This window comes from Nuphar pumila, chromosome 7 (assembly GCF_984573655.1).
Source record: "Nuphar pumila chromosome 7, dmNupPumi1.hap1.1, whole genome shotgun sequence".
NCBI lineage: Eukaryota > Viridiplantae > Streptophyta > Magnoliopsida > Nymphaeales > Nymphaeaceae > Nuphar > Nuphar pumila.
In genome coordinates this window covers 20992306-21018676 of record NC_143255.1, presented here as the reverse complement: position 1 = coordinate 21018676, position 26371 = coordinate 20992306, and the positions used below count along the sequence as shown (strand labels likewise).

The following is a 26371-nucleotide window of genomic DNA, read 5'->3' as shown; positions in this document are numbered from 1 at the left end:
TGAATTCATAACATATGCTGCTTAAACATCACTGCACTCATGTACATATGTTTTGAATATATATATATCACGATATTTGTTTCTTTTGTGCTGGGCAGGTCGGCTGACCAGGCCTGATCTGATTTTGGCTCGGGCTGACAGGCTTGCCGAGCCTTGGAACCCAGCCGAGTGAGCGCGGCGGGGCAGAACTCCATTAAAAAAAAGGGGGAAACTGTGTGGTGGCTGCCAAGCTTTGCAACTAAACTTTTAGTTTAGTTGCTGGGCTGGCTGGCTGCCAGGCCCTGGCAGGGCGCACACAGGCCCGGCCTGGGCCGGTGTAGTGGTTGCCAGGCCCAGCCGATGGAGCCGAACCCCAGCCAGTCGGCTGGGTGCTGCACGGTTTATATATATATATATATAATGTATATATAAAATTTTTTGAGGGTCCGCAGTCTGGCCCATACCTGGCCAGACCCAGCCGCGTGCTGGCAGCCAGGATAGGCCCAGCTGAACCGAGTTCAGCTGGCCTGGGCTTCCCAGGTCTGCCGAGCCTGTTGGACATATCTGAGTGGGTTCGGCTGGCAGGTTTGTTTTACAAAAAAAAAAAGAGTTATTGTTTTCAGTGGGGCTGACTGTCAGCCCAACTGAAATAAATTTTTGACAGGCCTGACAGGCCCAGGTTGGGCATGTGCAGGGGGCTACCAGACCAGTCGATTGTGTTGGCTGGGCTGGAGCCGAGCCCCAGCCGGCTGGGTGCAGCTGAATGTTTCTCAGAGTATATATATATATATATATATATATATATATATATATATATATATATATATATATATATATATATATATGCCCCAAAATTTCGACTTGTGATTTCGAAAAACCTTTCAAAGATTTAAAGTTTTAACTTTTAAAAACGACAGCGGAAGATATTTAGAAAGGAGCACAAGTCAACAATCCTGGGTACGTTAGCTGAAAAACCATCATTCACATGAACAACAATTTAAAGGAATTGAAGAAATAAGGCAATAGATTAAAAATCTGCAGTTTATTACAAAATGAGCATTTTGTTCCAAAGTTCAATAATCTAAAGAAAACTCAAAAAGACTCAGAGCCAAGCCGCCAGCAGAAAGAAGATAAATCTTGATCCATATTGCACCACGCCATCGACCGCCTGTGAAGTCCTACTTCTCACCTGCCCATGAAATGGGTCAGTTTCATAACAAACCAGTAGGTGCACGAACAAATAAGTAGAATGAAAATAAAGCAGAACATTTATGAGATAAGCAGTTATGATATTTAAACAATCAATACAATTATAATCTATTCTAACAAGTGTAATATGTGCAAAGAGCTGTTAGTTGAAGCATTTCAAGCAGTGTAAGTCTCAATCATCTACAACTATTCAAGAAGATATTCTTTAAGTTTTGATATTAACTGACCCGTGGGTACGCACAGACGCGAAACGTAGAAACAACCGAGACTGATCCGGGGGTTTATTATGTCAGGTGTTTTCATTAACCCGGATGGCTGACTGATTCCGCTCCTAAGAGGACGGTCAGTGACCAAGAGAGTAAATCCTCAAAGGCATTCGTGGCCCATGGATGCATCCAACTTCTGCAGAAGTACTTGGGAGTTACCACCTAGGATAATTTATGGTAATCCCAATTCACCTAACTCCGATGACTGGGGAAGCTAAGTCTTTTGCCCGTGGGGTGGTTGTTAACAACCTGTCCATCGGAGTTTTTGTACCATCCATCCTCTCCCTTGATGAACCGTGAAGGTCGAATGGGTACGACGGGGGTTTCTTAACCGCCGCTCCATCCTACATGCTCTGGTCTATTAGACCCCCTCGAGCATCTTGCATGTGAAGGCGAGTGGTCACCATTTATGTGATCTCAGCATTGTGTTAATTGCACGCATCGAGGTTGCTACAACCTCATCCTCCAACCATCGTAACCCACATGAGACGTACTTGTCCAAAAAGTACGATTATACCTCCCTAGAGGTACGACTACGATGAGAGTGCAACATATAATGTTTTATGATTCTTTTGGTTCATACATGACATGTATTGCTCTTTTGAGCAAATTGGCCTGTGGAGGCCGATATTATCACATCAAAATCAATAAGGTGTTGATTTCCCACTTCAAGATACTCCATGACCTCACATAAAATTCATACCGTACCTGCTTTAAGGTTCAGTTACAATAGCAATTGCAGTGATTTTCTCTCCCAAAGTGAGTCTATTCACAAAGTCAACCTTAAGTATGCAGTTTCAAAAGAATAAGCATGCAGAACAGATAATCACGAGTTAAGTAATCCTACAGGTAAACAGGTATGCCAATTAAACTACTTGATTCTTTCTAGAATGAGTCTACCCAAAGAATTTACATTAAGCATGCAATTTCAAAAGAATCAAAATGAGTAAAACTCTGACCAACCAATACTTCTTCAGATAAGCAGGTATGTAAAAAAACTATTCTATCTTAGAAGTCTTATTTTATTTTGTTCATACAAACTCTTTGTGCGACTTTCCCCTACCTCGGGATGTCGTGCAGCTGCGTGCGTCTACGCGTGTAGATGATACGAGGCTCAGGCCGCGGAGCTAGAGCGGGGTTCGATACGATGTCTGCAAAAGTATGAGAATTCAACGCTACTCTATTTATCATGCGGAGAAATAAAAAAACAGGCCTGTCGATCGGAAAAGAGAGAGGCATCAGGGGTGTGCCCTTGCTGGCCGAAAACAGACAAGTGACAGGGGAGCGAGCCCCTGCCTGCCGACAACAGCGGGGCGACAGGGGATGAGCCCCTGTCGAAAAACAGCGAGGCGGCAGGGGGGCCAGCCCCTGACGACAGCAACGAAGCGGCAGTGGCTGAGCCCCTGCCGACAGCCACGAAGCGGCAGGGGGGCCAGCCCCTATCGACAACACGAGACGGCAGGGGACCAGCCCCTGCCGGCAGCATCGATGCGGCAGGGGAGGCAACCCCTGCCGATAACCATGAAGCGGCAGGGGCTGAGCCCCTGCTGACAGCCAAGAGACGGCAGGGCTAGCCCTTGCCGACAACAACAAGGAGGCAGGGGCCAGCCCCTGCCGACAGTCGAGAGGCGGCAGGGGGCCAACCCCTGCCGACAGAGAGAGGGAGAGAGCTTGGGACAAGCCCCTGCGTGCTGAGAATCAAGGGGAAACAGGGGGGTTATCCCCTGCCCTCCCAGAAGCCAAGAGGCGACAGGGGGTGAGCCCCTGCCAGCCCAACAAAACAAAGGGCGACATGGGCATTGCCCCTGCCAGCCGAGACAGGAAGGCGGCAGGGGCACTACCCCTACGCGCCAAAACCCTAAAGGCAGCGGAGCGAGCCCCTGCCTGTCGGGAAACATGAAGCGGCAGGGGCATTGCCCCTGCCTACAGGTGATCGAGAGGTGGCAGGGGGACTGACCCCTGCCAGAAAGAGAGACCGGGGCGGGGGTGTCGCAGGGGCCTCGGTCCCCTGCCGGCACTCCGGCGAATTCCCAGAGGGAAAAGGGAACGACAGGGGCCCCATAGGCCACCTATCGGGCCCCCGATGGGCACAGGCGAGGTGGGAGGCCGCGGCAGGGGCTGCGAGCCACCTGTCGGCCTCCCGGCGAGGTGACAGAGAGGGGAGGGGGGGTGTGAGGAAGAGAAGAGGGAGGAGAATAGGGAGGAGAACGACGTACCTGGGAGGCGGTGGTCGGCGTCGGCGGCGTTGGTGGCGCTGGAGGCGTGCGCAGAGAAGGAGGAGGTCGACACAAGGGGGGGGGGGGCGAAGGGTTGTGCCTCCCTGTGCCCTCCTGCAGTGCTTTCAAAAGCTTCAGGGGGGGCGATGAATGGGGAAACCCTTGGTGGGTTTCCCTAATCCGCCCGATTTCGTAGGCGGGGAGCGGCGCTCGGGAAGGGGGTTCTCTCAAAATCCCCTTCTCGAGTCGGGTTATTTTAAAACCCTATCGATGGCGGGCCCGGGTCGGGTCCGGACCCGACCCGACCCGGGTCCAATAATTTTTTTTTGTGGGTTTTACAATATATATATATGTATATATATATATATATATATATATATATATATATATATATATATATATTATAATGCAAGTTTAAAGGCCCAGATTTGTCCATGTGCCTTACATGATCAATTTATGTGTATCTGAAGATTAACTTAGCATGTGAAATTTTCAGTTATGCTTGCAAATTTTCAGATTTTTGCTATTGGTATTAGATGTGGCTTTATGCATGCAAAAAAAAGATATTTCTTACATGCTTATGCTTGTTATATCATGTATATTTTGGGGTGTTAATGCATAGTTGTTCCCTATGCATGTGCATACAGGAAATTGACACGTTTTTGCATTCATGAATGGAAATATGCATTTAGCATGATTACATGAACGCATGCATTGGAATATTGAATATATGCTTATGTATATTATTGTTTCATGAACATTCTTAAATTGGCATAAATGAATATGCATTGAGAAGCATTTAAAAAAGAATGCATAGTGGCATGTTATTCATGATTTTTTCATATGAATGCATTGATGATCAAAATGGATCATTTTTAGTTCTATCATTGCAAAAATCAAGTGTGATATTATTGTTCTTATTTCACTGTTCTATGTTGCCATGGTCTGTTGTCCTGTGAAGAGTTTCACATATGGATGTGTGAACTTGTGTTATTAATTCTGCATGTTGAATTGCAAATTAAAAGAGATGAATTAGTAACAAGATAAAAGAAATTAAAGAACAGTGTAATTTACGTTTCCTTGATGTTCCTTTTATAGTGTAGGAATCTTGGACATTGCGATTTTAGGGAACCGTGAGGATACTAAAATTCCGTGTGCGTTGTTGTTGTCCCTGAACCCGATATTGAGCTCCTAGCCACGATTTTAGGGAGAATCTGTCAATTTGCCTTGGGTTGGTGTGTAGACACAACTATTGTTTTGGTATACCAAGAAATTGACACTTGTGGATTTAGATGTCCTTGGTGTCTCAACATTAGATTTGGATGTCTAATGTTCCGAAAGCTGTTTCGGTCAAGGGCTAAGTTTAGAACCCAGTAATAAAATACAACTTGTATTCTAAGTTACCCTTGGAACCCTACTTGATCCCGAAAATTCTTACCCGTTTGAAGTATCCGCGGGCAACGGTAGTTAAAAAAAAGAACTTAAATTGTGTGCATCTAATAGAGACATGCATATGAAAATAAAACTCTGATAAAAGATAATAATTTATTCATGCATTGCACTGAAATTATGCATATTCCTGTTATGTATTAGATCATGCATATTTACTTGTTTCCTTAATTGTGATATATTGGTGAATGCATGATGTTTGTTCCTTAATGCATGCTAAATGTCTTTATCACTTAATTTGTGGTTCTTGTTGTTTATTAAATTGTTCTTTCATGCTTATTAATTGTTTTCTATTACATGAATAATTAATTGAGTTATGAATTTGTCACAATTGCATTCCTCTAAAATATTGCATGAATATTATTTAGGTTTTTTTTACTTATTTGTTTCATTAGAGGGATTCGTACACAAAATTCTTTGGATTTTGACACCCCTACTTTTGTGTTTTTCGCAGCCTCAGATGCCCAGTGAATCGACTTGCTTTGAGAGGAGCTACGAGAGGACCACACGATTGCTTGTCAGATACCTTTGGACATCGTGGCTCTTGAGGCCTTACATGGAGCTCCACTGTCATCTTTGCTAATTAACAATGTTAGTGAGGGATTCTGCCTCTTTGTCAAAAATCCATTCTTGGAATTTATTCAAAGGCTACACTAGTTACTCACTTATCTGCAGTTGTCAGATGCCTTCTTGGCGTTTATTGAGTCCTCTCTTGGACACGTGAAGAGATTGTTAGATCTTGTAGGTCTTGTCATTTAATTGATGCCTCAAAATCAATGAGAAGATATTTTGACTGAATGAGAGGTATCATGGTCATATCATCCCTGCCAAATCTTCATAAGGACATCCCTGCTGTCACTTTTGGCAAACAATAGGAAATTTTAGAATTTGAAGCTGGAATGCATGATGATGTTACAAATATAACTCTTTTTTATATGAGACAAGACTGAGGTGCTGCTTGTTCTTAATGCTTCTTATCTTGTTGATTGCTTTCAGTTCTCAATTTTGCTGACTAGCTCAACATGTACAAGAATTACCTGTTAAAAAATTCATATTTCTAGAAGGTTTAGCACTTTGAACATTTTAGTCTCGTCATCCTGTACAATGCTTTATGTGTTCTATCAGTATAACTTTCTATAGGTTTAGCAAAGGATGTGTTACTTGCTGCTTATAGTGTTGTGCCTATGCTTTTTCAACTTTCAGGGGCATACCGATGGTCACATGGCACTACTTCATACCAGTACAAACTCACTAATTGTTGGTGACCACTGTGTTGGGTAAGTTTTTTTATGTTGCAAGTCATTAATTAATGCAGTAAATTTAACTAAGCAAATGATCAGCCAAATGGTTTAACAGTTTAACTGTTTACATTGGTTAAAGTATAAATTCTGTTATCTTTTGTTGTTTCTTCTCTTTTGGTTTGGTAAAAGCTTGTACCATAAGATTTGCATAATCTAGCCTTTTCTATATGACATTTTATGTAGAATTCTCTAGGAAACCTCAAAAGTCAATCTTAGTAAATTTTAGATCCTTCGGAAAAAAGACTTCCACTGTTCCTTTTAAGGATTTGTTATTTTTTGAATATATATATATATATTGGGGAGGTATGCCTGGAAGATCAACTATGGAAGCTATACATCTTCTTAGACAACTTATTGAAAGATATAGAGAGAGGAACAAAGATTTGCATATGGTTTTTATTGATTTAGAGAAGGCATACGATAGAGTACCTAGGGACGTTCTCTGGTGGACAATGATGAAGAAAGGTGTTTCTCTCAAGTACATTAGTATAATTAAAGATATGTATGAAGGAGTAGTAACCAATGTCCGCACTTGTGGAGGGGTGACAACCAATTTTCCGATAACGGTTGGGTTACATCAAGGATCTGCTTTAAGCCCTTTCCTATTTGCGATAGTGATGGATGAGCTTACGAGATCAATTCAAGAAAATGTACCGTGGTGTATGTTGTTTGCTGATGATATTGTTTTGATTGATGAGTCTAGAGCTGGGGTTAATGCTAAGTTAGAATTATGGAGACAGACATTGGAAGCTAGAGGTTTTAAGTTGAGTAAGAGTAAGACTGAATATATGGAATGTCGGTTTAGTAAGCAACGAAGTAGGGATGGGAGTGTAGTGAAGCTTGGTGAGCAAGATATACCGGTGAATGATTATTTCAAATATTTGGGATCCATCATTCAAAAGTATGGAGAAATTGATGGAGATGTAAATCATAGGATAAAGGTTGGGTGGATGAAATGGAAAAGTGCTACTGGAGTGCTGTGTGATCGTAGAATGCCATTGCGGTTGAAGGGAAAGTTTTATAGGACGACTATTAGACCCGCTTTACTATATGGTACGGAATGTTGGGCTGCCAAGAGACATCATATTCAAAAAATGAGTGTAGCTGAGATGCGGATGCTTAGATGGATGTGTGGAAATACAATAAAAGATAAGATTCGGAACGAAGAGATACGTAAGAAGGTAGGTGTTGCACCCATTGAAAATAAGATGCGAGAGAATCGTTTACGGTGGTTTGGACATATTCGGCGAAGGCCTAATGATGCTCCAGTTAGAAGGTTGGAGAAATGGGAAAATATATTAGTTAAAAGAGGTCGGGGTAGGCCTAGGAAGACTTGGATGGAGATGATAGGAAAGGATATGAATGCTTTGAACCTCACCGAGGACATGGCGTTGGATAGAAATGATTGGAGGAAAAGGATTCATGTGGAAGACCCAAAATGAATTTCTTTTTTGGTTCATATCGCTGACCCCAATTGTTTTGGGATGAAGGCGTAGTTGTTGTTGTTGTATATTGGGGAGGTGGGGGTTGGTTTCTCTATAACCTGTGTCCAAACTGGTTCGTATAGGTGGTTTTAAGGCTTTCTGCCTTATCCATGTGTGCATACAACTAAGGCTAGTTGACTTATCATCACTATTAATTTTTCTCAATCTACTGCCATCTTCAAATGCATACCAAGCTCCTATCAAATGCTAGTTTTACTATTTCTCTTCCTAATTTAATCCCATCATAAGGGCAATCATTTGTAAGACAAAATACATGGAATGTCGGTTTAGTAAGCAACAAAGTAGTTGTAACGCCCCAAAAACTTAACCCAGAAACACCAGGATTTTTTTTTATACATACAGCGGAATCATTTTATAACTCATGGTTAAATGAATGGAGCGATACAGGTAAAAAGATCTTCAAACAATCGACACATCCTTTATTCCACTTTAGTTCATGAAACTTTACAAAAGTATATTTACAAAGAACGAATCCATGATGGCATATCAGTTACAAGTTGGCTAGGGAACCAGTAGATCAAACAGATATCGAAACCTCTCCTGTAACCGCTTGTGGTGACTACTCATGACCTGAGAATGTTAAAAAAAAATAGGAATTAGACTGCCACGTCTAAGCAGGAATTCTGTACTGATAATGCAAGTATATCGTGAATCGAGTGTGTGGTATGAGTGTCATGGTTGAGCTTTAGTGTATATCAAGACAGGTAAGCACTATGTAACAAAGATCTAAATTCATGTACATGAGCAGGTGAACAGTTATATAACAATAACAACTATGCCACATTAATATGCAGGTGAGCAGTTATTTAACAATAACAAATATGCAACATTAATAAGCAGGTGGGGTATGCCACAGTCAATGCAATAACATGTACACTTTCAGATAACAATTTAATTACCTCGTATCCACCAAGTTAAGAATTTTACTAATTTACAAGTTGATAATATAAAGTATCTGAAATACAACTTACATATGTCTCTCTAGTGTCTCCATTGGTTGTGACACCTAACTCTTCTAAATGATGTTTAATTATCTTATCCCATGAGTACACACGGACACAGGTGACCATCTCAGAAGAGAACGTTCGGGGGTATATTATTCCAGGTAATTTATTAACCCAAACATTCTAACGAAGACTGAATCCCCAAGGAAGCGACCAATAGCCGAGAGAATCTCCCAATGGCTCAACTCAAAACTGGATGCATCCCTAACTTCTGCAGAAGACGTGAAACTACCACCTATGACACATAGGTAGTCCTGGTCCCTAACTCTGAGGACGGGGACCCACGAGCCGCTTCACGCTCGACACCAAACACAAGTCCTCGAAGTCTTGTACCACCCACCCTCTCCAAGGTAGGTCTCAACTGAGTAATTGGGTTTCATTAATTTAGTTATTTTCTCAAAATTTAGAACATTTTCACAACTTCTAATCACTGCCATAACATTAAACCCCATTCTTAGTAATACACACACACTCAAACATTGAGTCTCAATTTCCTTGTCATGTGATATGTTCATTATTCACCATATACTAAACATGAGTACCCATCATATGTATCTATCTGATAAATATGACCCAATTGCTCTGTTAACAGAAGTATCATGTACCTTGAGAGTTTGTTCTAACCAATTTGTTTCCAGCTAGATATCTTTTAAAAAAATTAACAATTAAGCTACTCTAAAATTTTGTGGTAAACTACTTTGTGCTGACACTTGTTCAATATAGAATGCAGTTGAACACTGAATTAGTTCAGAAATATAACATTTCATACATAGGGGTGCAGTAGCTTATCGAACAAATTTTTAAAGAAACAGATAGCATATTTGGTAAGGGTTACTTCTTCAGCCAGATTTAATAATCAGTCGTAAACAATTTAAGATGAGATGTGATAATGGCTCCAAATGTACCAATATTCAGGTCACTCATGGACTGACATAATTCACTACATACGGCTAAGATAAACTGATGGAATTAGCCACTAATGGATAGGAAAAGAAACTCATTATGAAGCTACCCTTGCATGTTAACAGGAAATCAACATCTTCAGCAAATCCAAAATAAAAGATTCGATACAATAGTGCATAGTACAAAAATGCCGGACAGTATCAAACAGTTTGTGTTAACATGATGCCCATACAACTAGTCGATCAAGAAAGGGTGCTGGAGAAGTTTATATTATATATATATATATATTATACAACCCTTCCGAAGTTTGAAGCTATCGTTACTTTTGGATTAGCAAGAACAATAGATGAATCGAAAGGAAAAACGTATACAGTGGCTTATCATTACCGCTTGGTTATCATTTGAAGTTAGATGAACAATGAAACTTAAACAATTACAAATTAAAATCGGATGCACGATCACAAAATGCTATTCATCACAAAATCAACTATGAGCAATAAAAATCAATCTGACCCAGAAAAGAAAGCAAATCCTATCAAGAAAGTGAATAGGATCAAACCAAACGCCCAAAACGTTATGATTTGAAGATTTAGGGCTTGGCCAGCCAAACCCCTAGTGGGATAGTTTTGGGAATCATCCACTCAGAAATCCCAACCCCTTTTTTTTTATCGCACCAAGAAAATTAAACAAGAATCGGCACCCCTCATCAAGTTTTACCTGATACTACAACAAAAACCCCAAATCAATGGGATTAGGTATTGCTGTGTTTAGGGTTGGTCAAGAAAACCCCCAAATTGATTTGATTTGGGGATTTCTGGTTTAGGGTTAGGCAAAAAAACATCTTCCCCTCCCAAAACTATCGTTACCCTTACCGGTAACCCCAAGCCACAGCGTTGGATTTTCAGACAACCAAGAACATATTGAAAAGCTCGTACATGCGATAATAATAATAAGGGTTTCCCTTGACCGACCCAACCTCAACCTGATTCAGTCCACACCCAACAAAATCAGAGATAGAATCCTACCTTTTTCTGGCGACAAATGGAGAAGAAAGAGGTTGACGACCGATCTTAGGTGCCTCCAAGACCGTGCTTCTTGCTGCAAACTCTGATGCTGTAAAGAAAGGAGGGATGAGAGGCGAGAGGCGGAAAAAGGGATATGAAAGGAGAGATGGGCGAGAGCACAATCTTCTCCACCTACCTCTTTTATAGCGGCGACCCCCTGTCTCCGATGAACCGGGACAGTCGGTTACCTCCTGTAACCCCTCCCCTCCCCCGATCTTGCTATCTGCATCCTTAGGCAAGAATCGTTCCCTAGGCACGATTCTGATGCTCGAGTTTTAAATAAAAAGGAAAACGGGTCCGAGTTCGGGTTTGAACCCGATAACCCACAATACCCGGATCTACTCTAAAGTGGATCCGGGTCTGTAATAGGTTATGAACCCATTCAAACTGACAGACCCTCCATGACGTGTGTTTGAAATGACACCACTTGGGCAAATCCTTAAGTGGATCCATTTGGGTCCATGGTGAATTCGACCCAACTCATATAGTTCGTACCTTATTGCCTACTCCATTTGGATCCTCATTCAGAGGATGTGGTATTAGGCTTCCCATTAAATACACACTGTTACAATTACTAGGGTACGAAAATACCCATCATACAACAAAGGTAAATTACAATATGACATTAATGCTATTAATGAACATGTGCTGAAATCTGTAATTAGATAAACACAAATTGGGTTTGGATAAGATCCAAACCCAGTTCGTGAATGATGACTTCTTTTCATCCCCCTCAAGTTGTACATGGTTTTGAACCATGAACAACTTGCCTTTCAACATCCAGAATCTGTCTTTGATAAGCCTTTTGGTAAACAAGTCAGCAACTTGATCAGTAGTCCGAACAAATTCTGGTTCAATTTCCTTCTCTTCGACTTTCTGTCTTACAAAATGTTGATCAATTTCAATATGCTTGGCACGACTGTGGTAGATAGGATTGAATGACATGTTGATGGCACTTTGATTGTCACATAAGTGAATACATTTAGATATTGATTCTCCTACGTCTGTCAATAGATGTCTGATCCATGTTACTTCAGCTGTGGCAGCTGCCATTGATCTATATTCAGCTTTTGTGCTTGACCTGGCAATAGCCCTTCGTTTCCTACTGCTCCACGAGACAAGATTTAGGCCAACGAAAACACAATATCCTGAGACTGACCTACGCTCATCTGGATCTCCTGCCCAGTCTGCATCTGTGTAAACAAGAAGTTCATGCCTATGACGTTCATTCATACTCTTTCTGTATAAAAGACCATCCCCAATAGTTCCCTTCAAATATCGGAGAATACGTTTAACAACTTCCATATGTCCAATACGTGGTTCATGCATGAACTGTGATACTTGATTGATTGAATAGACAATATCAGGACGAGTAAAGGTGAGATATTAAAGCATCCCCACTATCCTGCGATATCCTGTAGGATCCTCATACAAATCTCCATCTTGGGAACTGAGTTTCTGATGAAGTACACTGGGCGTCCTTAGAGGCTTGCAATCTTTCATACCTGCCTTGCTTAGAACATCAATAGTATATTTATGTTGGGTAAGTGTCATGCCTTCAATAGTTCTGTCAATTTCTACTCCAAGAAAATATCGCAGCTTACCAAGGTCCTTCATCTTGAACCTGTGATTCAGGAGTTCTTTGACCTGTTCAATATGTTCATTAGAGTTACTTGTAATGATAATGCCGTCTACATATATCAGTAACAAGGTAACTGTGTCTTTACATTTGAATATGAAAAGAGAATGATCAAGAAGAGATCGACTAAAACCATATTTCTCTATTTCAAGAGAAAAACTGTCAAACCAAGATCAAGAGGCTTGCTTCAGACCATATATAGCTCTCTTTAATCTACATACATATTCTTTGGAGTTTCCTTCTGTATACCCAGTGGGTTGCTCCATGTACACTTCCTCCTTTAGAGTTCCATGTAGGAATGCATTTTTTATATCCAATTGACTGATAATCCACTGATGCTCAATAGCCAATGATAGTATGATTCGAATAGTGCCCATTTTCACAACCGGACTGAAGGTTTCATCATAATCTTGTCCTTGCTCCTGAGTGAATCCCTTGGCGACTAGTCTAGCCTTATAGCGCTCAATAGTACCGTCCGACTTATACTTTACTTTATATACCCATTTGGACCCAACCACATTTCGATCATGTGGTCTGGGAACAATCTCCCAAGTGCCACATTCATGAAGAGCCTCCATTTCTTCATTCATAGCTTCAATCCATCGCTTAGAATTTGTTGTTTGATAAAATGTAGTGGGATGATGTTCCTTACCTAAAGAAGTTAAGAAGAGTTGGAAATCCATAGTGAAATTCTCATAACTTACCCATCGATCAATAGGATGTCGCGGTCGAGTAGATCTTCTGGGGACAAATGATAGAGTAAAATCGGAAGAAGAATGCATCTCCTGATCAGAATTGGGGAGAGTTCCCTTCTCACGTTGAGAGTAAACAATGCCTTTATACCTTTCGGGAGGCAAGAGTGGATCCAAAATGACACTTTCCTGAGTCCTTTGTACCACATCGGACATGTGGTCCTCAACTCTTTGATTACATTCTGAAGGGCAAACATCACCAACACTAGAAAAAAGATCAGAGTTCAACCAGGGGTGATAAACTTCAATTTTAGGGAGAGTGTTAACATTGTGGTCAAAATTCAATTCATCAAATACAACATTCCTGGATATTTTGATACGCTTGCTCACAGGATCATAGCATCTGTATCCTTTATGATCATCAGCATACCCAACAAATCAGCACTTCAAGGCTTTATCCTGAAACTTGTGTCGTATTGAACTGTCAACATGAACATAACATACACACCCGAATACTCGCAAATCATGATAATTTGGATGAATACCATGTAAAGAAAAGTAGGGTGATTTGTTTTCCAGGATATTCATGGGCAACCGGTTGATGATATAAACGGCTGAATAAAAAGCCTCTGCCCAGAAGGTAACCGGAAGGTTACTGTCATGCATCATGCTCATTGCACTCTCGACAATATGGCGATGCTTTCGTTCAGCAATCCCATTCTGTTGAGGTGTATGAGGGCAAGACACTTGTCTACGTATTCCATTTGTCTGGAGAAAATTAATAAAGTCATTTGAGGAGAATTCACCCCCTCTATCACATTGGAAACAAAGGATATTATCAGAGAATTGATTTTGAACAAAAGAATAAAATTTTTGAAATAACTTGAATGTTTCAGATTTGCATTTCATAAAGAAAATCCATGTATACCGAGAATAACTATCAACAAAAATGAGATAATATCTAATGCCAGACATGGAAGAAACTGGGGCTGAACCCCGAACATCAGAACAAATAATTTCAAAAGGTCTTGAAGCTCTTTTATTAATAGAATGAAATGGAAGAACATGACTCTTACATTGAAGACAACTAGAACACTTTTTATCATTGACATTGAAACTTAAACTTGACTTGGGAATAAGGCTGCTTGAAGCAAGCTTTTCAATGAAACCACTACTACAATGACCTAGACGACCATGCCAAAGATCTGACTTATTACACTCAGAAAGACTAAAAACATTCTTAGGAGGAACTGAAGAAGAAGATGATATGAGCTTTAAGGTGGAAGGATTCTCTTGGAACACATACATATTTCCTTGTCATTTTCCTTCAGCGAACGTTTCCCTGATATGAAGGTTCTTGACACGAACAGAAAAATGAGTAAACTCAACTGAATCATTGATGTCATCTATAAGCTTAGAGACAAAAACAATATTTTTCTTGATATTTGGAGCATAAATGACATTTGAAAGAGCAAGAGAAGAGGTAGACATAGGAATGACAGAGTTTTCAATGTGAGAAATACGATGGTGAGACCCATCTCCAGTAACTATACTATTTCTACCAGCATAAGGAATAAGAGTTAGGATCATACCAGCATCACCAGTGACATGAGTGGCTGCACCAGAATCAACATACCAAGTGCCCTCATCATTTTGTTTCAAATTCAATTCAACTAGAGCAGATAGTAATAACTCCTTGACTTCGGCACTATTTTTCAATTTGTCTGGCACTTTGCTGGTTCCTGGTTTGCCTTTATTTTGAGGGTTAAACCAGCAATTAGCTTTGATATGCCCCCTTTTATTGCATAGAAAACATGTTGGTATTGATCTTTGCCTCTGTCCATTGGGTGAAATATTGGGTGTAGGTAGGATGCCACGACTTCCTTGTCCATTTCTTTCTTGACCCCCTCTTTCTCGAAAATCAAACCTACCATGTCCTCGTCCATAGACAACTCCTATGGCAAGGACATCATGTGCTCCAACTTGGGCATGAGTATCTTCAGAAAATCCCTTCAAGGTCATCTCATACTGTAAAAGCTTGGCATGTAGATCTTCAAATGTAGGTAAATCTGACAGACACAATAAAGAAGTAACCATCATATGATAATCTGATCCTAGTCCACTCCAAGTTTGTTGAACCATATCTTTGTCGCTAACTGCGCATCCTACGATGGCCAACTGATCTGTGATGGTCTTCATTTTGTTCAAGTACTCCATGATAGTCATGGAGTACTTCCTCAGCATTTGAAACTCTTTCTTTAAAAATAATACTCTGGCTTGAGAAACTTGAGAGTATGTCTGAACCAATCGGTGCCATAATTGCACTGCGGAGCAGTCATCTGGAATTGCCACAAGCACTTCTTGTGACAATGTAGAAGTAATATAAGCGACCAATGCCTGATCTCGCTTCATCCAGGACACATACTCTGGATTTCTAACATAAGTAATAGAAAGGTCTCTCTCACCATTCTTTTCTTGCGGTATGAACTCTGGCGGAACAGGAACAGAACCATCCAAATGTCCAGAAAGATCCTGACTTCTTATGAATGGTATGATTTGTCGCTTCCAGGTTAGGAAATTGGAATTGGTCAGTTTCTCAGACACGAGTTGACTAAGAAAGTTTGAGGAAAGACCATCCAGATCTGTCCATATATATATATATTAATACATAAAAATATACATAAACATGAGCGTAGGAAACAAAAATAAGTATTTTAGACATACCTACATCGATTTCCATGGATTGAAACACGAGAAACTGAAATAAAATCCATGGTTTTCTTCAAAAACATTGCCTAAAGCTTATTTAGGCTATTTTTTTCATCCGAAACAAAAGATAACACCCATACCTTTTCTTAAAGCTTGAAAAGACCGAAAAAGAGATTTTGGAAGACCGAAAAAATAGACGGATGCCCAGAGAAGAAGGTGGAGCTTCCTCCTTTTTTTCTTCTTTTTCTTCTTCCTCTTCCTTCTCTCCTTCTCTCTCTTTTCTTTCTTTTGGTTTAAATAGAAAGAATACTCCCTTATTTTTTCCAGCACCTTCTATTGTGTGCTGGAGATTTGACTTCCCATGTGGGAGTCCATCTCCAACACACTTTCCTATTCCCATAAAATTTCAATCTTTGACTTTTTTTAAAACCTTTATTTTTTTTTCTATTTTTTTGTTACTCCTTTTTATTTATTCTTGTCTTTTAGCAAGTGTGGACTCCTCTAGATTCCCACCATTAGCAACTTTTGAAATTCGGAATTAATTATAATTTAGTAATAAATAAATAAATTGTTAATTATTTATTGCTAATTAAATAAATAACTTCAATTTAAACCTCTGGGAGTCTTTTTTAACTTTAAATAACTTCAATTTAAACCTATATATTGAATTCAAAGTTATATTTTAATTGGATCTAAATTTTGGACCTAAATCCAGATCTAAGATCCAAATCCATATCCAAAATTCATTTGGATCCTAAGCTAGATCAATTCCTTATTAATATGGGTCTTGGATTGAGTCTAGATCCATATTAATTTGGATCATAGGTATTGGATCTAATCCGATCCAAATCCGGATCTGACCCGTCGAGGCAGTCCTTTTTAGAAAAAAGCGATTTTTGGGCCAACCGTAGCCTGAATTCAAAAAAGTAAAATACCATTATACTTAGAATTTTGAGACGTATCTGATGATATATAACTCGAATTTCGCCTTCGAAATTCGCTCAAATTTAACCTGAATTTTGCTCGAATTTAAAGGTCGAAAATAACACCTTTTAATTGGCTCGTTTAGATCTTGTTGATGAGACCTCAGCCAAGCCCAGACTCAAATATTACACCCTAACATCGAGGGTTCTACCTATATTTCTGCAACTCTTAGCCAAATTTTCAACGCTCTATAAATTTAACTAAGTATAAAAATACTTAGTCCGCACTTGTGGAGGGGTGACAACCAATTTTCCGATAACGGTTGGGTTACATCAAGGATCTGCTTTAAGCCCTTTCCTATTTGCGATAGTGATGGATGAGCTTACGAGATCAATTCAAGAAAATGTACTGTGGTGTATGTTGTTTGCTGATGATATTGTTTTGATTGATGAGTCTAGAGCTGGGGTTAATGCTAAGTTAGAATTATGGAGACAGACATTGGAAGCTAGAGGTTTTAAGTTGAGTAAGAGTAAGACTGAATATATGGAATGTCGGTTTAGTAAGCAACGAAGTAGTGATGGGAGTGTAGTGAAGCTTGGTGAGCAAGATATACCGGTGAATGATTATTTCAAATATTTGGGATCCATCATTCAAAAGTTTGGAGAAATTGATGGAGATGTAAATCATAGGATAAAGATTGGGTGGATGAAATGGAAAAGTGCTACTGGAGTGCTGTGCGATCGTAGAATGCCATTGCGGTTGAAGGGAAAGTTTTATAGGATGACTATTAGACCCGCTTTACTATATGGTACGGAATGTTGGGTTGCCAAGAGACATCATATTCAAAAAATGAGTGTAGCTGAGATGCGGATGCTTAGATGGATGTGTGGAAATACAATAAAAGATAAGATTCGGAACGAAGAGATACGTAAGAAGGTAGGTGTTGCACCCATTGAAAATAAGATGCGAGAGAATCGTTTACGGTGGTTTGGACATATTCGGCGAAGGCCTAATGATGCTCCAGTTAGAAGGTTGGAGAAATGGGAAAATATATTAGTTAAAAGAGGTCGGGGTAGGCCTAGGAAGACTTGGATGGAGATGATAGGAAAGGATATGAATGCTTTGAACCTCACCGAGGACATGGCGTTGGATAGAAATGATTGGAGGAAAAGGATTCATGTGGAAGACCCAAAATGAATTTCTTTTTTGGTTCATATCGCTGACCCCAATTGTTTTGGGATGAAGGCGTAGTTGTTGTTGTTGTTGTTGTTGTATAAAAATACACCATATTATATCTGTATTCATAGTTTTTGTTTAATAGACATGGAATGGCCCAACTGAAAGAGAGATAAATACTAATGAGATACTCAATTCAGGTTCTAAATCTGACACTGATGTATGTTGTTCCTCTTGTATATTTGTATTTTGTAGTTAATTCATAAGGGACTTTCTTAACACATCATTATCTGGAGCCTCAAATCTTATGATGAGACAATTGGTTAAAGTAAATGGAAATGACCTTAGCTGAAATTTCAGTCTTGAGATGACACTTTCACGAGCTTTGCCCCTTTCTAATAAGAAGATTCTTCGGAGAATGCCTATAGTTTGATGGGACACTATATAAATTAATTAGTAACCTATGTAACATGGACACTTCTAAAAGGGCAACACACCCGTGTCACACTTGCACCGATGTGGGTGCGACATTTGGACACGGCTTCCTTTGTGTCAGGTGAAGTCAACCACATTGAAGTCCATTTCTATTCGAAAGTGGATTTGGTTAACCAAGTCCAGTTTTATCTATATTATATAGATAAATACATTAAATGCACACACACACATACACATACACACATATATCTGCACCCGCGCACCAACGTTTTTTTCAATTGCCATGTCGGTCCCGCTGCACCTGCACCAGTATTTGCATCCTCTTCGTACCTATGTGACATAGTTAGTAACCGACAATTTTATCAACAACTTGGCATATTCTTATGCAAAGAACTTCGTACCATCAATGAATATGAGAATGATTTGGACACCCTTAGTAATTGCAGGACTGAGATAGTGACACCAAGGTTGCTAAAGAGAGAAGAGGAAGGAGAAAAGGCTGGAAGTAGAATAAAAAAAGGAGAGGTTTAAAAGCATATGTAAAGTGGGATTCACCGTTTGCTTTTAATAAAATGCTTGAGGGAGCTCCCTTTCCTTTCCATACTGTTCATTCTGATGTCCGAGGTTCTGCCCTCCATGTTTCTCCATCTAATTCAAAATATCCCCCCATGATTCTCTTTCTAATTAAAAATGTTACGTCAGTTTTATTGATGATCATTCTCATTATAGATGGATTTTTGTCCTAAAGCTAAAGTCTAAGGTTCTTACTATGTTCAAAAATTTTAAAACCTATGTTGAGAACCAATTTAGCACCACTATAAAAGAAATTCATAAGTGGAGGTGAGTATACCTCCCTTGCCTTAAAAAAAATTCTCCTAAAAGAAACTTTTTGCCCATATACACCTCAATAAAATGGTATTTTTCAAAGAAAGCAGACATATTGTTGAGACTAGTTTAACACTTTTGCATGCTAGTGGGGTGAAGAAATATCTATGGTCCGAGACATTTCATTCAACATTGTTTTTAATTAATTGAATGCCTTCTACAAAATTAGATGGGAAAACCCCTCTTCGGTTGCTTTTTAATAAAACCCTTGATTACTCTTTTATAAAAGTATTTGGATGTGTCTGCTGTGTGTATATCAACAACTCTACACGTGATAAGTTTTCTCCTCATGTTGAAGTCTTCAAATTTGTAAGATATGATGATCATTATAAGGGGTATTGCTGTTATTGTTTAAGGCTTAAATGTATATTGATTTCCAGACATGTTATTTTTGACAAGAACAAGTTCAATGCAGATAATAGGATGAGGCCAAAATTGATGAGTAGGCTGCTTATTCTAAAGTTTTCCTTTAACTAGTGTGGCTGAGCCCAATAAAGAAAATTCTCATGTGGCTATGCAGAGGGTCAGTATTTCTAATGATAGTGATTCATTTATGGCTGAAAAAGGAAGTGAAGAACATGCTGTCCTGGTTGAACAACAACATGCAGTTGAAGAAAACAGACAATAAAACACACTTCCTACATGAAGAGATCTCCATAAAAAAGGAAAGATGAATTGAAGGAAGGAGCCATGATGTGAAACTTTGTGTTACCAAGACCAGGAGACATGATATGCAACACAGCGTTCTCTTGGAAGAGAAAACGAGAAGATCCTCCTATGAACATCACCTTTGCAAAGATTTTTAAGCGGGCCTCTCCCAAGATCGATGCTTCCAAACAAAAATAGGATCACAGTAAACTCCTTAAGCCACCAACTGCGATGATCCACACAACCCCAAAGACTGATCTCAATGCTAACTGGCCATCTCTCTCGGCCGACCTCCTATCCCTCATAACCACACCCTTGGACTTCAAGAACTACATTGTTTCACTGCAGTCTGCAACTCATGGAGATTTATTTTATCTAAAGGGCAGTTCACACCAACGGCCGCAACCCATGGTTCATGTTGGACTTCAGAACCGAGTCCAAAACCTTTTGGTTTATGTCTCTTCATGGAGGCTTCATAGCATGCATCTACCAGAGCCTTCCTTCATCTGAGGTTCTTCTAAAGGATGGTTGATGATGTCGATGCGATCTGGCCACAGAAGAAAGATTTATGGACTACTACTGCACTAGGACTCTTCTCTTTTCTCTCTTATTATTTTCATGGTATCAGAGCCATGAACTCCAACGAAGCCTTGTGAAGACTATTGATGTGCCCATCCTCTACTTCACTAAATATTTCTTCCATATTCTTCTTCTTTCTGCTCTATTTCTTCCTCTTATTTTCTTCAAAATCTATCATTTATCTTTCTAAAAATACATTTTCTTCTTTCCTTCCTAAAATCTGTTTTTCTTTCTTCTAAATCTACACTTTTATAACTTCTTCTTTCTATTCCTTCTCAATAACCTCTTATCTCCATTCAAAATTCTATTCAGCAATCTGAATGTACTTATTTGTAGTCGTTTAAAAAAAAGTTACCCTTGTTTAAGTCATCTGCTAACATCAACAGACTGCATTGACTGTTCGGTCCTTTTGCTTTTCAGTCGGTCTACCTTGGTTCTACCTAGGTTCCTAGACCAACTTGGATTTTCTTGGTATTTACAACAGCAGAAAAAAATGTAAACTTCTCAAAGACAAGGTGTGTGTATATTTGTTGTGATCATGACTTCCTCTTCCAATGTCAGTCAAATTCTTCTTCTTTCAATGCTTCCTTTTGATCTTAGGTTGTCCCCTAGAAGTTGGACTCGACCATTTTTTTTGTGTGGAAAAAATATATTGTGCCTTTTATTCAGAGACAATTTTAGTGGGTCATATCAATGGGGTTGATCCTTGCCCTTTGGAGTATCTTGTTAATACCGAGGTAGATGACAAATGAGTAAGGCAGTTACAATCTGGAATCCTGAATATATAGCTCGGAATACTCGTGACCAGTAGTTGATTGTGTACTAGAATGAAATGGTGGTCTTCCACGAATGCACTTGAATCACTCAAAAGAAGTGTCTAAAAGACACTTTAGACAAGACCCACAAAAGGGTATAAATGGAATAACATAAAAAGAAATAATAAAACTTTATTAATAACAAGAAAATGCTTAACAAGAATTCAGAGTATTTTTACATGAGGGGATGCACCCCTATTTATACAAGTGAGAAGGGGTTAGAGGAGAGCTCTTAAGGAGCTCTCCTTGTAGCGGTTGGACCTAGTCCAACGACTATGCATATGGTCAAGTTCCAATTGGAACTTGATCAATGGTTATTATCTAGTTCTATGAGAACTAGATAATAAATAAATAAAAGGAAAATGAAATAAAAAAAATAAAAAATAAAAATTATATTTACAAAAATATATATAATAATAATAATATATAAATATATTATTATTATATATATGTATTTTATATTTTAACACTCCCCTCAAACTTACAGTACAATGAGCGAAAGTTTGTCTAAGAAGAAGTGAAATCTGGGAACTGCAAGAGGTTTGGTGAAGAAGTTTGCTAATTGATATTCTGATGTGACATATGACATATCAGTGGTTCCATATAAGTATTCCTCTCTAACATAGTGATAATCCATCTCGATGTGTTTGGTGCACTCATGGAAAGTCTGATTGCTTGCAATGTAGATTGCACTCTTATTGTCGCAACACATTCGTGAGGCTTGTGTTGCTTCAGCTCCCATGTCAGCAAGCAGTCGCCTGAGCCAAACAACTTCTATTGTAGTGGTTGCCATGACTCTATATTTAGCTTCAGTGGAGGAAAGAGAGACTTTCTGTTGCTTCTTGCACCTCCACGATATTAGAGATTCACCTAAAAACACACAGAAACCAGTGGTTGAGTGTCTATTATTAGGATCACCTCCACAGTCAGTATCAGTATAAGCAATTAAATCTAATGATGATGATGCAGACAAGAAGAGGCCTCGTGAGAGAGAACTCTTTAAATATCTAATAATACGTAAAACAACTCCCATGTGAACAGAAGTGAGAGCATGCTAAAATTGACTAGCTGTGTGTACAACATGTGCTATGTCTGACCAAGTGATAGAGATATAGGAAAGTGCTCCAACAAGCTTTCTGAACGGAGTAGGATCATCAAGAAGCTCTCCATCATCAATTTTCATTTTAACATTGACGACTTCTGGAGTGTCCACTTTCTTATCGTCTGTAATGCCAAACCTAGAAACAATATCAAAAGCAAATTTAGATTGAGATATCAAATATCCACGAGGGGAATAAGCAACTTCAATTTCTAAAAAATATCTTAATAATCCTAAGTCAGACATTTCAAAATGAGTTTTAAGAAGAGTTTTGATATCAGCAACTCCCTGTTTGTCGCCTCCGGTGATGATCATATCATCCACATAAAGGAGAAGAATGCTGATACCTGCATCAGATTTCTTAATAAACAAAGCAGTATCAGGCAAACAAGAGTGAAATCCAATATCAATCATAACATGACTAAATTTGTCGTACCATGTCACAGACATGTCACAGACAGGTCACGTCTCTTTCATCTGTCTTCTTCTTTTGTTTCTTTTTCCCTTCTGCTGAAATATTTCTTTCCTTTCAACAACATCATCCTCTGTTTCTTGTACTTTCTTTCGCTGAGTTTCTCTGTCGCAGATCTGAAGTAGTTTCAGATCTGTTATTGTTCCTTCTTAGAGCTGAGTTCCCTTCCAGTTTCATTCCCATATCACGCAAATTATTTTTCCTCACACTGCTGCTGTTTTCTGATTTTATTCTCTATTGGTTCTGAACATCACATTATCGCTGGTCTGAAAGCTGCCTTGTCACGTCTGCTTTATTCTCTTTTACTTTAACCTTTTATCTTGCATTCCTAGGTGATAGTTCTTTGTTCTTCTGCAGAAGTTAGGGATGCATCCTGTTTTGGTTTTGGGCCTTTGGGAGGTTCTCTCAGTCAATGACCGCTCTCTTAGGATTTACAGTTTCAGTGAAAGGTGTAGATATGAGATAATTGAATTCATGACTGAGATGCATGTTGCTGCTGTTGCACAATTCGCTTTACTTGCTTATGTATATGTCTGTTACAGTTGTTGTATAGTCTGCTTCACTTACTTTTAAGCATTCAATGAAATTGGTGGCCATGATATATTTAAATGCTGCAAATGATATTACCTTATCATGAGATGAATTCTGTACTCCTGCAATGGTTGATTTGGTCTTGGTAGTGTTCATATATTCTAGCTAGAAACTTAAATTAACAATGTGCAGTAGTTTAATAATGTTCATATTCTCATGCTATGTTTTATTGTCCGTAATTAAACAAATCCCTTGCATACTTGTTACTTAGTATATTTGCCAAATTTACAGTAATTCCTACTTAGACGTGGTAGTCTAATTCCAATCGATTTACTATTTTTCAGGTAAAGAAAATATGGTTTATGAGCGACTGCAGGATGAGTCATCAGATCGAGGTTTTTGGATTTATTGTTCCAGGAATCGCTTGGGTTTATTGTAATTTTTAACTGTTCATATAATTTATAACTCTAATGTTAATTTTCATTGATAAATGGAATGAAATAAATGTGTTGGATTTTCTCTCCACTGTAATGTCTCGAAACACTTAACCCTATATTATTTCTTGTTTCCGCTGTTATATATAAAAAAAAAATCTTCAAATTTTGGGTTAAAATTTTGGGGCATTACAAATGGTATCAGAGCTTGGGAACAATAAATCAAAGATCACGGTCGTGCCATACCCTGCAAGCGCTCTGTGAGTATAAATTATTTTGTTTTGTTATTGGTTATATCACTTGTTCTTTTATTGTGATTCTAATATTAGCATATAGGTGAATTCACGCCTACACATGATTAATTTTGACTTATTAGATGAATGATACATCACGTCTATAATGATTAGCGTTTAGGTTGTTGACTTATCACACTAACAAATCATTAGTGTCAACCTACTAGGTAAATGTACCACGCCTACATAGTTTCATTGTAGATGACCGTATTATGATTGTCTGAATGGATCTATCATATTTATATAGCTTGATTGATGTGTGTATTATGGAGGTTTGACTAAATTTCTTAGTAGATATGTGCGTGCGTTTCACGTCAAAATAATCGAATGTGATATGATGTAAGAATTATCAATGCACGTAAAATGATCTGAATGTCTCAGATACATATATGATTGAAATCCTATCGGCATAACTCCAACTACGTAGAAGTTACGTATCTTGAGGTTTAGTTGATTCTTGATATATAGATGATCACATTGTATAGAACTCATGCTTTGAGGTTAGATTTGGAAAATGCAATGCTTCGAGTGGTAATGATACGATGCAGAGGATAATATGCTTTAGTATGATATGATTGAAATGCCACGTGATCAGAGGTTTTGAAAGCATGCGATATATGCTTAAAGTTCACTAGTGAACTATGATTCATGGAGCCTTATTGGTGAAAAAGTGTGATTTCATGATTTTTTAGAGTCATATGAAGTGATGATGCATATTAATGATATGTATACTTATGCCCATATTGGTGGCTACCGACCTTGAGAGTGGTCGATCGTAGTTATGCATATATCACTATTTTGGCACCTGTTGAGGACCTTTTCCATAAAAGGTTATCTGTGAAGGCGTGTATGACCAAGATCAGGTAATCCAGCTTGAATGGTAGATCTTCGTGAGGTAATACATTGTCCAAGAACGGGCAGCCGCAAAGACGGTAAGTTCCTGTGAGGAAGTGTAATGTCCAAGACCGGGTATACCATCTAGGGCGGTAATTCCGTGTGAGGTTGTGCATTTCCTAGACCAGATGATCCGATGTAGATCTTGTTAATCTTTAATTAATAAAGAGTCATGTCAAATTGGGAGAATTTGCTGAGATTGATTGATATAGCCTATTAGAGATCAATAGATTTGGCTTTAGTTATAGCAGAACTGGATCAATATTGATTTTAAATCTTGATATTATGACATGTTTGTATCTTTTGAGAATAGAAGAGCCACTCTTTGAGAGATTCTAGACCTTGATTTGAGAATATGTTTGGGTCTTGTGTGAAAAGATGGTACCATTTTGAGAATAACATTTTGATCGAGGTTATGACATGTGACAACTAGCCACACAAAACCTTGAGAATTAGTAATAAATAGAGGTTAATTAGGACAAAGAGTCTGTTAGAACTAGTGAGGACAACAAACAACGATGTGATTATGATAAAATAAAGAAAATTTCATCCAATAATCTAGAACAAGCTAAAGGAATAGCAGGTCATGTCTATTATCCGTGACTAAAACAAGTAGGAAGTAGTAAACATACACTCTAACTGCCTCAGGGTAAGACTTTCTAGTGATTCAGTACAAATTTTGCCATTAATGAAATCATGTACGAATTTTGACGAGACCAACTTTTAACTCCAAACTCCTCTTAGAAACTCATTGTGTGTTGTCATGTTCCTTATATGTTGGGAGCTCGCACACATATGTGCATCCTTGTCGATACCAATTCCTCAGACTACGATCTCTACGAGAATCTTGCAATGAAATTTCGCGGACGAAATTCTTTTTAGGGAGAAAGGATGTAATACCCACGATTTTTATCAGATAAATAAATTTAGGTTTTAAGTCATTAAGGTGATACACGAATATTTTATTGTTTTAATTATTTATTCGTAATTGGATCTTGGATAACTTATTTGGATCCTTGAAGTAAATCAGATTTTAATGGGAAAATTTCTACAACACTTTAGTGGGAATTGGTATAGCTTAAGGCGATGTTCGGATCCACAATATTGCATTTGGATCTTCGATATCAGAATTTCAATATATATATCTGGATCCTTGTATTGAAACCATAAAGATCAATGTATATTTAGTCGGATCCATAATAATTCATTTGGATCCATAGTTCCAAATCATATAATTAAAACTTCAGATT

At 38.7% G+C, this 26371-nt stretch overlaps 1 protein-coding gene across 7 annotated transcripts in view; it reads left to right on the top strand.

Annotated features, from left to right (window-relative positions):
- Nucleotides 1-26371, top strand: part of LOC149831459 (Metallo-hydrolase/oxidoreductase superfamily protein) — a 133080-nt gene that overhangs the window by 80175 nt on the left and 26534 nt on the right. For 6 of the 7 annotated variants that reach the window (XR_016433017.1, XR_016433018.1, XM_090012081.1 and 3 more), the window contains exon 8: nucleotides 6323-6396. The exons of the other annotated variant lie outside the window; for it this stretch is intronic. Coding sequence is in view for 4 of the 6 variants with exons in the window: in XM_090012081.1 (XP_089868207.1) it covers nucleotides 6323-6396 (74 nt within the window). In the remaining 2 variants the exon portion in view is untranslated. The remainder of the gene's footprint in view (nucleotides 1-6322; nucleotides 6397-26371) is intronic. 7 annotated transcript variants of the gene reach the window in all.